This window comes from Typopeltis vanoorti, chromosome 4 (genome assembly GCF_054136105.1).
Source record: "Typopeltis vanoorti isolate ZY-2024b chromosome 4, IOZ_Tvanoo_1.0, whole genome shotgun sequence".
NCBI classification, from domain to species: Eukaryota; Metazoa; Arthropoda; class Arachnida; order Uropygi; family Thelyphonidae; genus Typopeltis; species Typopeltis vanoorti.
This window is the reverse complement of record NC_143552.1, coordinates 66,237,224-66,249,350: the sequence shown is the minus strand read 5'-3', so window position 1 is coordinate 66,249,350 and position 12,127 is coordinate 66,237,224. Positions and strand designations below refer to the sequence as shown.

The following is a 12,127-nucleotide window of genomic DNA, read 5'->3' as shown; positions in this document are numbered from 1 at the left end:
GAATGCAAAAAGAATGATTGGTATGGGAGATTTCAATTACAGCAGTATAAATTGGGAAGAAAAAACTACATGTAGTGCTAAGGAATGGAATTTTTAGAATTCTTGAGGGACATATGTTAGAAAACATTTAGTAGAAGGAAGATGAGGTTCAAGAGTTTTAGATTTATTCACAGCATCAGAAGATCTGATGGAAACTAAAATGACATCATTATCCTCAGTTGGAGAGAGAGAGGGGGGGGGCATGTGATTTTGACTTGGAAGATGAATAGACATGAAGGAATATCAAAGAGAAAGGAATGTATGTGTAATTATAAGATAGATCATTATAATAATTTTAGAAATTGACCAGCAAAGGTTGGTCAATTGGTAGAGCCTCTGCTACTAATGGCTCACGAAAAAGTTAAGCAAGTTTGAGCGCAGTTAGTAGTTGGAAATGGGGGAAGGTATCTTGGGGTGATGCCTGATAGAAACCTGAAATTCAGGAAACACATTGCAAAGGTGATGAAGGTAATTTAGAGGATTGCTGAAATACTGAGATGGATGCATGTCATTCCATTGTATAAAGCCTTATTATTATTATTACGGGTATCTCCATGGAGTCAGTAGACTCATCGCGGGAGACCCAAATTGATAAACCACTTCTGGACTATTGTGCTCAAATTTGGTCCCCAGGATTCGAAGGGGATAAATTAACATTGGAAACAGTGCAGAGGCAGATAACAAAACTGATATCAGGGCTACACAATATTAATTATGAGGACAGACTGAGGAAATTTGGACTACAAAGTTTCGAAGCTAGAAGAAGGAGAGGTAATATGACTGAGACATTTAAAGTGTTGAGAGGTAGTTACAGGGGTTGATATTGAGATTTTTCATTTGGTGGAACGGGAGTGGGGAAAGAGCATGGACAAGGGGACATCCCTGAAAGTTGCTAAAGGAAGTTGTGAGCAAGAGGGTGAGGAGTGGTTTCTTTGCATGGAATGCATTGCCTGATAGAGCAGTGAGAGCATGAATGGTTAATGATTTCAAGGAATGGTGTGACAGACTGTGTTTTCTAAGGTGAGTCAACCACAATGTTCTGTGTCTCTATGGAGTTTCTGAATCATAATAATAATTTTTTAACATATTATCAGCGAGAAAAGTAACACAAATGTAAAACCATCAATTTGGAATTAATAGCATAGTCGTAATGTAAAGTAATAATAAAATCTAGTATAGTGACAAACAAACATATTTGATAAACTACTGCCAGATTGCAGTTCTGTTGTTTTTTCTTTTTTGCTAATTTACATCCTGATGCATTATTAGGGACAAAAATCAAATGAGACTGTAGACTTTTCACTTCTTTTGAATTGAAACAGAGTTCTATCAAAGACCTTACTATTTCAGTGTGCTAGAAAAACATATTTGTTGTTATTCTAGTACATTGTGATAGTCTTCTTCACAAAGAATTTGGAAGAAAGAAACTGAAATTATTCAGAAAGCACAGCCAATTATGATAATCTTGAAATCGTTTTCTACTTGGATAACTCATGAGCAAACAGAAAAGTAAATATCTTATTTCTGCATTCATGCAGAAATAAGAAATTGCACTGCATGCATAGATGCAGTGAATTAATAAGAAAATGCAATTTCTTTTTAAAATAAAAATAAACAACATTCACAGGACAAGTCTGTAATCAGCAGTCATACTCAAAATGAGGCCAATAATGGCAATTCCATTATTTAAAAAAAGCTGTAAAAAAAAAAAAAAAAAAATATATATATATATATATATATATATATATATATATAACTTTAATGCTAAGAAAACAAGAGAGCCTTATATGGAGTTACAGAAATGACTTATGAAGATTTCAGATTTACACGTGTCTATCTCTTATGGTAACAATTTTTTAAAGAAGTCAGAAAATGATATCATCAAAATGGGACAGTTGAAGGTTACTGGCACATAAAAGAAATGTTCAGAAGAATTCTTCAAAATATCCAGTATTCAGAAAAAATGCTGATATTCTTGCCAATAAAACATAATCATATTCCTAAATAGTATAAACCTTATTATACTTCAGTTTTTCAGCATTACACTCCATTTATACATAGCTGAAAGAACAGTGACAGTAAAATCAAGCACTAGCTAACTTGATCACTGCCTAAAGTGATCAGATTGAGCCTGGCATATTCCTGCAGCCAGTCTGCAAAATAACCATTTTAAAGATATACTCTTCAAAAATAGGTCTTCATCCCCCTCAGGAGATGTAGTCATTGCACCTCAACTCTTACTTTTAATTATTTGTTTGCACTTAAATTATTTACATATCTGATGGCATAATACCAGTTGACCGAGTGATATATCTAGGACTACTAACTGCTATAGGCTAGACATCAACTCTGGCATATATCCATTTTGTAACGGCCAGAACATCAGTACCATCAATGTTTCTTTCAATATTTAGTTAGGCTAAGGCTCAGAAGACAGACTGCAAATTGTGCATTCCATCTCAGTTATCTCAATAAATATCTATAATCCCCTATAAGCACAAGAATGAAAAAGAGGACTGCTGGATTTAATACTTATGTAATATTAAAAAAAAATAACTCAGACCAAATAATTAATAAATTACTTTAATTTACGACACAAGTTTTGGCCAATTATCATCTGTGAATGTTTGTTGACTCTCCCAACATGACTAAACATTCCTTCAAAAAGACATACTGAATTCACATTTCAATACTCATCCCTTTCTTTCCAAACCTTTTTCAAATTAAGACAACCAGATGGAATGGAACCATCTGGTTGTCTTAATTTGTAATGTCTTAATTGTATCATTTTCCATGACAGCTTTGTACACAAAGATATATTAATAGTACATCCATCATCATCATTCACATAAGCATGGTACATCAAAACACTGATCCATCAAGTTTTGTTCTGCTAATGTCCTTGTTGAAACAATATGAGTGAGAAATGATAATGATTGGAGTAGGTTGCTAGAGTCTGTCATGGGTGCCATGACTGTGAATGAGCTCAAAGCAAAGTATGATAGATACTGCACAAATGTTGGATAGTACTTGGTTAGCATAATGTTTAGGGCCACCCTCAATGAATCTAAGGACTCCATGGAGTAGCAGGTAATAATAATGAAGTTTTTAAAATCTGGTCTTTCTTTGAAATGGGTTCAATACTCATCTCATTAACAAAAACTATATAGGTGGGCAGTTCTTTGTAAAGTACTGAGGATGTATCGGACAGAAACTTTTTGAATCTGTTCTTGAGGAGAAACAGCAGTGACTTTCTATTCCATACAATGAAAGGGAAATGAATGACTAAAATTCTTACAGTTCTGGAAAGTGATCTTGTTATGTCTTTCAACATTTAAATTTTATATATCAGCCAAATGCTTATAGCCATTGGATTTCAACGTTTTTGTAGATAATGCCTGACTGGCGAAGAGCTTCAGCTCTCTAATCAATAGGTCATGAGTCTACATATAACATGTGCAGACATGATACAACAGGTGCAGATGTTTGTGAATGTCTTCAGCTGGCAGGGGAAGTTCAATGTCCACTGTGAGACTACTACGTTGCTTACTAAGAGCTTGAAATAGCTTGAAAGACTTCCTGTTCTCCAGGGGAAAGGTTTCTGAATTACCCAATCCTTAGCTCATCCACAATACCAATGGATGATAAGCAAGCTTCATAGGTTACTTATGGGATTCCCATAAAAAAAACTTCTTCAATAACTATAAGTCACATCCACTGTTTTTTATATGCATCTTTGTTTCACATTGCATCAACCATTCTGCAACTGCACTAAAGTTGGTCATGACATTTAGTCAAAAATTAGCCACAACACTTAGCAGTAAAGAAAATTAATCTAGATCATTCTGTAGAGGACTGTTGGAAAAAAAAATGTATTTTTTCTGCATCATGACAATGTATGACCTCCTGGCAAATGTAAAAATAATGCACTTGAAATTTTTCATCCATTCTGCAGTCTGGACACTGCCACAATTGAAAACAACTTTATGATTCTCAAATAAAACTTCTTTTTTATGTTGTATCAAAACTAAGCTAAAAGCATAATGTACAAGAATTTAATTCAAATTCTTTTCTAGAAAAGTATTTAAATTAAAAATATAATCTATTTCATTTTTAATTTGAATAGCTTCACTTTTTATTTTTTATTTTTATTATTTTTTTAGCAGCTTAACAGCAATAAGGCCCCAGGTGCAGATGAAATCCCAGCAGAGTTAATTGTTAATTTAAGGCCACAGGGGATGGAGGGATAAGAGTGTTTCATAGATTGATTACAAGGATATGGGAGACAGGATCATGGCCTAGAGACTGGAAGAAGTCAGTTTTCATACCACTACATAAGAAAGGTGATATGAAGACATGCAAGAATTATAGAACTATTAGTTTGATATCTCATGCAAGCAAAATTTTATTAAAGATCATGCTAAATAGGATTGAGGGCAAAGTTGAGGCAGAGATGCCTGAGGAATAAGCAGGTTTTAAGAAAGGTAGGGGGCACCAGAGATCAGATCCTTTGCCTTAGACAGATCATAGAAAAATATAAAGAATTCAGACTCCCTCTGGTAATGTGTTTCTTAGACTACTCTAAAGCTTTTGAATGTGTTGAGCATGTGAAACTGTGGGAAGTAATGAAAAGAATGGGTTTTCCTCAACACACTATCAGGTTGATAGCCAACTTGTAAAAGGAGCAAGAAGCCATGGTAAAACAGGTGTTGGATTGACTGACTGGCTTCAATGTTGGAAAAGGAGTTAGGCAAGGATCCTTACTTTCTCCTCACTTGTTTAGTATATATGCAGAGGGCATCATGCGTGAAGCATTGGATGAGCTCAGGACAGGAATTAGGATAGGAGGTAGATTGATCAGTAATCTGAGGTATGCTGATGAGTACTCCTTTGTAATGACATGGAAGAACTAGGACTAATTCTTGACAAACTTAACAAGATCAGTAATAACAGAGGACTTCAACTCAATTCTAGCAAGACAAAGATCATGGTTCTCAAAGGAAAAATAAACAGAGAAGCTCTTGAGAAACAAATGTATCTTAATGGAGAAAGAATTGAGGAAGTCAGCAAGTTTGAGTACCTGGGATCCATTATTAATGTGAAGAATTGCTGTTCAGAATATGTCAGAAAAAGGTTAGGAATGCCTAAAACAACAGTCAGAGACCTGTCTAAAATCTGGAAGGATGGATCTATCTCCATGGGAACAAAGTTGAGGATTTTAGATGCAGTTGTTTTTCCAATAGCGACTTATGGATACGAAACGTGAAACCTAAAGAAGTCAGATAAGAAATGGATATCTGCTTTTGGGATGTGGTGTTACAGAAGGCTGTTGAGGATATCATACACTGAAAGGCGTACAAATGATTGGGTGTTAGAAAAGATTAGTAGAACTTTAAGGCTCCTTAAGGATATTGACAGAAGAAAGTTAAAATATTTTGGACACATAGAAAGGATGGAAGGAGGACTTCTCCTTCTCAGAACAGTAATAGAAGGTAAAGTTCCTGGAAAAAGAGGCAGGGGTAGACCATTAATGAGATGGATGGATGGATGGCATGTGTGGAGTGACTGATCTTCAGAGAGTTGAGGCTGCCAGAAAAGCAAACAACAGGACTACATGGCGAGGCCTGGTGTGGAACATCACCGAGCATCGGGGGTGACCATACGGCATCTGTAGATGCCCAGTGAACATAGTAGTAGTATTTTTTAAACCTCACAAGTTATGATAAAAGATATAAGAGATTTAAAGATATTCAAAATGTGGGATATTTCAGGCATGTCTTACCTGGTAAGTTAAACAGCGTATTTAAAACATATATACGAGACTCATCAAGCTGGATAAATTTATTTGGATACAAATTATATATCTCTGATCTGAAAAACAGCAAGGAATTTTATGTTTTAAAAAAATTAAAACAATAAATAGGTTTACAAAAAACTTATTACTGTTATGAATATAAGAACTTGCAAAAATAAAATCATAAGAATTACAGCTAGTATAACAACTGTGAAAATATTAATATTAAAATTGTCAAGGACTGGAGATGTATACAATGAAATTCCGTACTGTACATTTTTAACTTATAGCTGTTGACTAGCATGATTTCACTGGACTTCAAGAAGGTTATAAGTAATACTTAGTCTCTGTAGCTCAGTCGGTATAGATGAAGTCCTTAGGTCGGAAAGACCTGGATTCAATTCCTGTCCATGACGTGAGGCATGCTTATCTAGGCTCTTTCAACTAAAGGTGGGTTAGCTGGTCTCATACGGAGGTAGAAGGTTTTTTCACCTGGAAACTTGGGTTTTTCATCCCTCAGAATAGAAAAATCGGCCCCATGAACACACATATCTACAGATATAGGACAATCCTGGAATAAGGATTGGCCGACCGATTCATGGGATTTTCGGTTTAGAATGCCTGCATGGTGAAGTGTGGGTCTATGCATGAGTGTAAATCAGGAGGAAGTAATACTTGTTTATTATAACCATCAGAACTTTCACTGCAAAAGAATTATCATGGGAGGTACTACTGACACACACAAACTCACCAAACTGTGTCTTAAGCACATTCAACATCTCTGCACTTATCCTCAAGTAACACATTACGATCGCCCACTAAACACGCAAAAGCTACTTCTCACATACTTCCTCACACCTTTCTTACACAGCTTCCAAAGAGCTCGTTCTACTCTACTCTTCTCTCCTTCTATTGTATGAAAAAGGTCCTCCACATTATGGTAACAATTCCACCCATCACCAACCCATATCCCTACCATTCACAAGGCTATGTAAATAGTATTTCCTCAATCTGTCTTCATATTTCACATTCCATAGACACAACACCAATTTAGTGAATAGCCTCTGAATCATCTACAAAATAATGTTATCTCCTTGAAAACCAGGTGACCATATCTACATGCAATAGTCCAGATGCAGCCTCATCAAGGGCTTATGCAAGAGAACCATAACCTCTTTGCTTCTGCATAATAAGATCTTCCTCATCATTGCCATAATTCATTGTGATGTTCTCACAATTTTAGCAATGTATGTCCTAAATTTTAGGTGATTGTCCACTATCACTCCTCCTCCCCTGATCTCTAATCTGCTCCTTTTCCTCAAAGATATTTCTCTCTCATCTTTATGCTGCAACTCAACTTTGATTCCCAAATTTTAAAACCTTACATTCTGCAATGCTGAAATGAACCCCACTCATTTATCAGTCTATTAAAATCTACTACTATACTCTACAAGGATGGTCTGAAAAGTTCTTGGACTCGACCAGAGATGGCAACACTATCAGCAAGAGTTTTTTTTTTTTTCCTAAGTTGGTACATCTGTCAATAATAATAAGCATCCATGTGAAATTGCAAGTCATTCTATCAAGTAATTTGTTTTATACAGCTGTCTGAAGTAAAAAGTGTTGTCCGTATCCCTTGAAATGGATAAAATTGAGTATCGTCAGGTTATAAAATTCTTTGTAAAAGAAAGTTTAACGGCAAAAGAAATTCATTTGAAGTTCATAAAAGTTTATGGGCACTCTTCTCCTTCGTTTTCGACAATTAAGAAATGGGCTGGCGAGTTTAAACGTGGCCACACCAGCCTTGAAGATGATCCACATGAAGGACATCCAAAAAAAGTGTAACAACACCAGAAATAATTGATCAAATGCATGACATGGTATTGGATGACCGGCGTGTCAAAGTGCATGAAATTGCTGAGACTATAGGCTTTTCAAAAGAACATGTAGTATATTTTGCATGAAAAATTGCAAATGAAAAAGCTTTGCACAAGATGGCTGCCACAATTGCTCACAGCAGATCATAAACACACTCGCCTGAATATCTATGAACAGTGCTTGGAGCATTTTAACAAGAATAAAACTGATTTTGTGGGTCGATTTATTACTATGGATGAGACGTGGATTCACCATTACACACCAGGATCCAAATAGCAGTCAAAACAACGGACAGAAGCCAGTTGTTCAGCGCCAAAGAAGACAAAGTCGGCTCCATCAGCAGGAAAGGTCATGGCATCAGTGTTTTGGGATGCTAAAGCATTTTGTTTATTAATTATCTTAAAAAGGGTTAAACAATAACCGGGGAATATTATTCCGATCTTTTAACCAGACTAGATGAAAAAATTCGTGAAAAAAGACCCGGTTTGCAGCAGAAAAAAAAAATCATCTTTCAATGCACCTGCGCACAAAGGTGTTTTGGCAATGGGAAAATTAAGGGTTCTGCACTATGAATTGTTGGAACATTCACCCTATTCCCCAGATATGGCTCCCTCTGACTTCTATCTCTTCCCAAAACTAAAACTCTTCCTTGATTATCAGCGTTTTTCTTTAAATCAAGAGTGATTGCAGCTGTAGAGGAGTATTTTGTAGATCTTATTGAGAACTACTATATGTATGGGGTAATGGTGCTGGAGCATCACTGGAATAAATGCATTAGTCTTAAGGAAGATTATGTTGAAAAATAACAATAACTTTGAAATTATAAATTTGTTTTTTTCATCGTTAGGCCGAGAACTTTTCAGACCACCCTCATACTCCTCACAGAGGTGGACGAATTGGAGATTCTCATGATATTGCAGAATCTCAATGTAAATACAGCTGTTGGATTAAATGGGACATCAGCTAGGGTTTTGCAAGAATGTGCAAGGAAACTGGCAATGCCTTTGACTATGCTCTTTAAGTCTCAGCTCTGGTCGAGTTCCAAGGGAGTAGAAAGAAGGCAAAATAATGCCCTTGCATAAGGAAGGTTCTAAGACTGAAGTTCATTTTGTAAATATGTAGGATGAATTTGAAGGGCAGATAGAGCTGTATAAAATACATTGGCTACATTTGAATGTATTTGGTGTGAGTCGGTTGGAGAAACTGTTGCTGAAAGAAAAAATGACTGAAGTGAATGTAAAACCTGAAGAAGAAAGTTGTGTTGCCAAAGAGCAGGAGAGTAAAGGTAGGCAAGTTTGGGAATTAAGATGCACGAGTATGCAAGAAAGGATTAAGACAGTCAATCTTAATTCATGGGAATGGGTATAACATCAATGGTGATAGACAGGAATGGATGGGGTGGGAGGTGGGGGAGGTATGAAGGAGTCATATCTGAAAACAGGATCAGTTGGACTTGTTATAGAAACAGAAATGAGCCGATGTGTATGTTTACAAATAATAGAATTATTTGAAACAAGGAGAATGAAACTGTAGCATAGATAGCATTCATTCGTTCAAAAATTGTTGGAATAAATAAGACATGGTTCAATGAGAATGACATTCTGAGAGAAACAGAGATGGAGGGATATGTAGTTATTTGTGAAGGCAGACAAAGCAGAAAGGAAGGAGGAGAGTTACTGATGATGGTAGAGCTATGCACATCTATGATGGAGATTCAATGAGCAATAGTGACAGTGGTTTTGAAGCAGTGAAGTGGACGGATGAAATGTTTAATAGGGTGGTAATGTGGTAGACAGTGAGAAGAAAATGTTTAGGCAAACTGGTATGGCTTAAAAAAAAGATGATCATCATAGGCAATTTCAATTATGGTCATATAGACTGGAAGAAAAGACAGCATCAGGAACCAAAAAGAATAAATCTTTTGAGTTTTTAAGGGATAATTACCTTAAGAATTATGTAACAGAAGCCGCACATGGATCAAAGTTCTTGGATTTGATTAAGTCATCAGAAGATGTTCTAAATCAGTGGCGCACTCAGGATTTAATCTTGGAGGGGACTGAGTGCTCAGGATTTAACCTTTGGGGGGGGGGAGAGTTGAGTAGACGTTTTGCGAATACACACTACACATCGCATATGACCTATAACTGAGCATCTGCAGTGATTGCTAATTCACAAGTAGCACACAACATAAATAAAAAAATGAATTTTAATTAGGAAAAGATTTTTGGAAATTTCTCTAGTGTTTTTTCCTTTTCTTTTGAGGGGCACCCGTGCCCCTTGCCCCCCCTGCCCTCTGGGTGCACCACTGTTCTAAATGAAGTATCACATCTTCCTCCAGTTGATGAAAGTGACCATGAAGTGATCACTTGGGTGGTAGCCAGCCATATCAGGACTTTTGTAAGAAAGGATTGTATGTGGAACTGTAAGGCATGTGATTATGACAAACTCAGGAGACAGCGTGCAGCAATATCATGTAATGAGGAACTGGACTGGAAGGTAATCAGTGCTGCTTGGTCCCTACTCAGAAACTATCTGGCAGAGGCAAAGACAGAGTGCATTCGAAAGGTCAGGAGATTAAATAAGTTAAGTAAAATAGTTGACTGAAGAGATGAAGCATGTAATCCAGAAGAAAAAGGCATTGTGGAGGGAGAACAAGATGAGTGGCAATAATCAGTTAGATGAGGAGTACAAAGAGCACTCAAGGAACATAACTCGCTTGTTAAGAGAAGAAAAAGTTCAGTATGAGTAGCAGTTAGTAAATGAGGCTTACAGAAATCCTATGGATTTTTTCGATATATGGCCAATAGAACGAAAAATGATTATGGAAGGATAATGTTGGTCAGTGATAATGGAAGAATGATAAACACTTAGAAGAATATAGCAGAAGTGTTAAATGTGCAGTTCATTCAAGTATTCCACCCTTGTGATTATAACATGATACAGAACTTAAGTGCAGTGGGAATGGCAGAGGAACCAATGATGGTGAGTAAGCAGAATGTTTATGAAGAAATAAGTAACCTTCATGTCAACAAGGCCATGGGACTTGATGGTATATCACCATCTGTCTTGAAGAAAAGATTCAGATGGTTAACAAAAGCTTTAACTTATCATTATTATTAATTACAAGAAACTCCAAGGAGTCCTTAGATTCATCGAGGAAGGCCATAAACATTATGTCAAGAACTATCCAACATTTGCACAGTATCTATCCTACTTTGCTTTGAACTCATTCACAGTCATGGCACCCACAACACTCTGGAAACCAACTCCACTCATTCACTACTCTCCAAACAAAAAATCTAGTTCTAACACCTTTACACATTTTTCATTGATGGCCCCCTAGTTCTCCCACCACCAGACCACTTTAGAAAAATTTTCCCTGAAATAATCTTGTAAACCCCTTCATTAATTTGTATATCTCAATCATATCACTCCTTTTCTGCCTATTAACCAGTTTCTGTCATCTGCAACTCTTCAACCAGTTCTCGTAACGATCATTCCATAGACCTGCTACCATCTTGGTCACTTGCTGCTGGATCTTCACCATCTCATCCTGGTACCAAGGTCTGCACAAAGTAGTCAAGACAGGGTCATCAACATTCAATAAAGAGGAACAATAACCTGCTTGTCTCTGCTCGTCAAAGTATTGTTCAGTTACCAAGTGATCTAATGAGCTGCTTTAGCCATTTTTGCTATGTGACACCTAAACTTTAACCCAGATTCATTAACACTCCCAATTCTTCGTCTTTGACAATTTCCTGGAGTACAGTTCCACCAATGAGATACACAGCTGGTAATCTTTTCACCCCAAAATGCATAATCTTGCACTTTGCCATATTAAACTGACATCCATTCTCTTTTGCCCAGTCTGCCAATCTATCCAAATCATCCTGCAAAATTTTTACATCATCTGTATTAACTATTGTTCTACCTAACATTGAATCATCAGCAAATAACTGAACAGTTCCCCTCAGATCCTTTCCTATATCATTAATGAAGGAATTAAACAGTAGTGGTCCAAGAACAGAACAGAACCCTGCAGCACGTCACTAGTTACAGGCCTTCTTTTGGACTCTACTCCTGAATAAACTGCTCTCTTATATCTCTCCATCAACCATTCTACTATCAATCTCACCAACTCTATATCCATCCCCATGTGCTGTAGTTTACTGATTAGAATTCCATGTGGTATCCTATCAAAGGCCTTTGCAGAGTCCAGCAGTATCACTATAAACCCATTACCTTTATCCAACTCAGCTGTCACTGCATTATAAAATGTGAGCAAGTTACTGAGGCATGAATTACCCTTCACAAAACCATGCAGTCCCCCTCCATACAGTATCTCATTTCCATCTATCTATTCCTATATTTTGCTCTTGACCAACTTCTCCAATACTTTGACAACTCCTGATATGC

The 12,127-nt window shown here is 36.6% G+C and overlaps 1 protein-coding gene across 7 annotated transcripts in view; it reads right to left on the bottom strand.

The window, feature by feature from the left end:
• Positions 1 to 12,127, bottom strand: part of Nt5b (5' nucleotidase B) — a 580,494-nt gene that overhangs the window by 320,259 nt on the left and 248,108 nt on the right. For all 7 annotated transcript variants that reach the window (XM_090391852.1, XM_090391851.1, XM_090391857.1 and 4 more), the window contains one exon: positions 5,822 to 5,910. In XM_090391852.1, the coding sequence (XP_090247978.1) occupies positions 5,822 to 5,910 (89 nt within the window). The remainder of the gene's footprint in view (positions 1 to 5,821; positions 5,911 to 12,127) is intronic.